Source organism: Macaca nemestrina, chromosome 16, assembly GCF_043159975.1.
Source record: "Macaca nemestrina isolate mMacNem1 chromosome 16, mMacNem.hap1, whole genome shotgun sequence".
Classification (NCBI taxonomy): domain Eukaryota; kingdom Metazoa; phylum Chordata; class Mammalia; order Primates; family Cercopithecidae; genus Macaca; species Macaca nemestrina.
Window position 1 is genome coordinate 82,026,917 of NC_092140.1, and position 2,125 is coordinate 82,029,041.

Sequence of the window (2,125 nt, forward strand, 5' to 3'; positions counted from 1 at the left end):
AAGGTTTTTATCAATTTGGAAGGGGTTAAGGGACTTGCATTAGACCAGGGTATGTAAACCTACTGCTTTTCTAAACCTACTACTGTTAATTGGATTGCATGGTTTTCATAGTTTAAGGATGGCTTGTAGATGAAAACACACACACACACACACACACACACACACACACACACACACACACACGCTTTGATTTTGCTGAACCACTTGAGAATTAGTTGCAGGCATCCGTCATTCTTTAGCCTTAGATCTTTTGGCATGCATCTCTTAAGAGAAAGGATATTCTCCCACAACTATAAAACAATGTAAATAGACTCCAAAAATTTCATAACAATGTAACTGAATATGCAGTCTACATTCAAATTTCTCCAGCCATCTCTAGAATGTCCTTTATAGTTTTTTAAAATACAGGATCCCATTAAAGGTCACACTTTGCATTTAGTTGTTATGGCTTTTACATTTTGATAAAGATTATTGTAATGGATTATAAACTGTGAGGGAGCAGCCATTTTAATGTGTTTGGTTTGTTTATTACATAGCTGAGTAGATGTTTCATAAATGAAAATTTAGGGAAGTAGTTGCCACTCCTCCCAGCCATTCCTTGGTGTAGCCACTGTAGTTTTGTTTTTTTTTTTTTTTCAATTTTATAACTTTATTTGATGTATTTGATGATCAGCGGTTAGTTCTCATCCACATTGACTGTCTGTAGATTTTTGAAAGTGGTAACAGGTACATAGGTAACCAAAGTATAGAGCTTATTTGGTGAATCTTCATCCTCATTACGTTTTCTGGACAGCCGCACACGGATTCGGTATGGGACATTCCTTATTCCTTTGGCCCAGACAGCTTTGTTGAGCCTGGTATCAATGCGCACATCTGGAGTTCCCATCTCCTTCATGGCAAATTTCCGAATCTCTTTGAGTGCCCGAGGGGCACGCTTCTTGAAGCCCACTCCATGGATGCGCTTGTGAATGTTGATGGTGTATTCTCGGGTCACCACCTCGTTGATGGCAGAACGGCCCTTTTTCTTCTCGCCACCCTTCTTTGCGGGAGCCATTCTGCCGGGTCCAAGCTGGAAAGGACCACTGTAGTTTTTATCCCCCACTCTCCTTCTGATAAAAAACTCCCTGCCCTGCCATCACGTTTGCATTCATGATCCTTTCTCAATCCCTAGTCCCATGAAAAAGTGACTACTGAAGATAAGGGCATGTGACAAAATCAGTGCCAGTGAGGATCCTTCTAAGGATTGATTGATTTACATAACAAGAAAGAGATCTTCTCTTCCCAATAGGATTTCCAAGCCAGGAGCATATAGTCTGGAATAACCAATAGCCATTTCCCCCTAGATGTTAAAGAAAGCCTGCTGAAACAGGAGTGAATAAAAATTTAACAATTTCAGAGGAAAGCAAGCTGAGAAATGGAGTTCATGAATGCTGAGAATCCTGACAACTTTGTTTCAGCACCTAGATCCAGCCCTGCCTGAGTTCCAGATTCATTCATAAATATACTAGATATATAAGGCAAGACAGACTATTTTGTTTAAGTAGTTTGAGTTGGTTTTCTGTCACTTTTGCTCTAAAGGGTCCTCAGTAATCCAGTCACTGAGTCTTGCCTTAAGGATAGTTTTAGTCCATCCTTCATCTGATGATAAAGATTAGCTTCTGAATCACATTTGTTTCACTGCCATAATTCCCTTAAGGTGAGGATTCATTTAGTCATGTAACTTTTTTTGAAATGGCTATTGTCTTAGGACTTCTGGGAACCACTACTAAATATAAAATCAATTGGAAATCATGCAACTATAAGGAAAAATATTCAAGGGAGGAAACTTGGCAGGAAATTCCGACTCGGGTGGAACATTTTAGGCTTAAGAGTGAGGTTCCATTTATAATTGCTGCCTTGGATAGTTTTATAATTTCAATTTTGTTCAAAACAAGTTTTTTGAAAACAACCTTCAATACATTTAGAAATAACAAAAAGGCAAGAAACAAAGAAGGCAGCCCCTGCCCTCAACCATATTGAAATCACTAGGAATCCTGGTCAAGCGATTATCTGTGCTGTGCTGCGCCACTGCCCTGGAGCAGACTCTGCTGTCTCCTATTCAGATGTCAGGTACCGCTGGATAAAT

General features: G+C 39.5%; 1 protein-coding gene across 1 annotated transcript; it reads right to left on the reverse strand.

Annotated features, from left to right (window-relative positions):
- Nucleotides 1-648: 648 nt before the first annotated feature.
- Nucleotides 649-1,073, reverse strand: LOC105491700 (large ribosomal subunit protein eL31). The gene has a single exon (XM_071081697.1). The coding sequence runs from the start codon at nucleotides 1,052-1,054 to the stop codon at nucleotides 677-679; it is 378 nt and encodes a 125-aa protein (XP_070937798.1). The 5' UTR covers nucleotides 1,055-1,073; the 3' UTR covers nucleotides 649-676.
- Nucleotides 1,074-2,125: the final 1,052 nt, after the last annotated feature.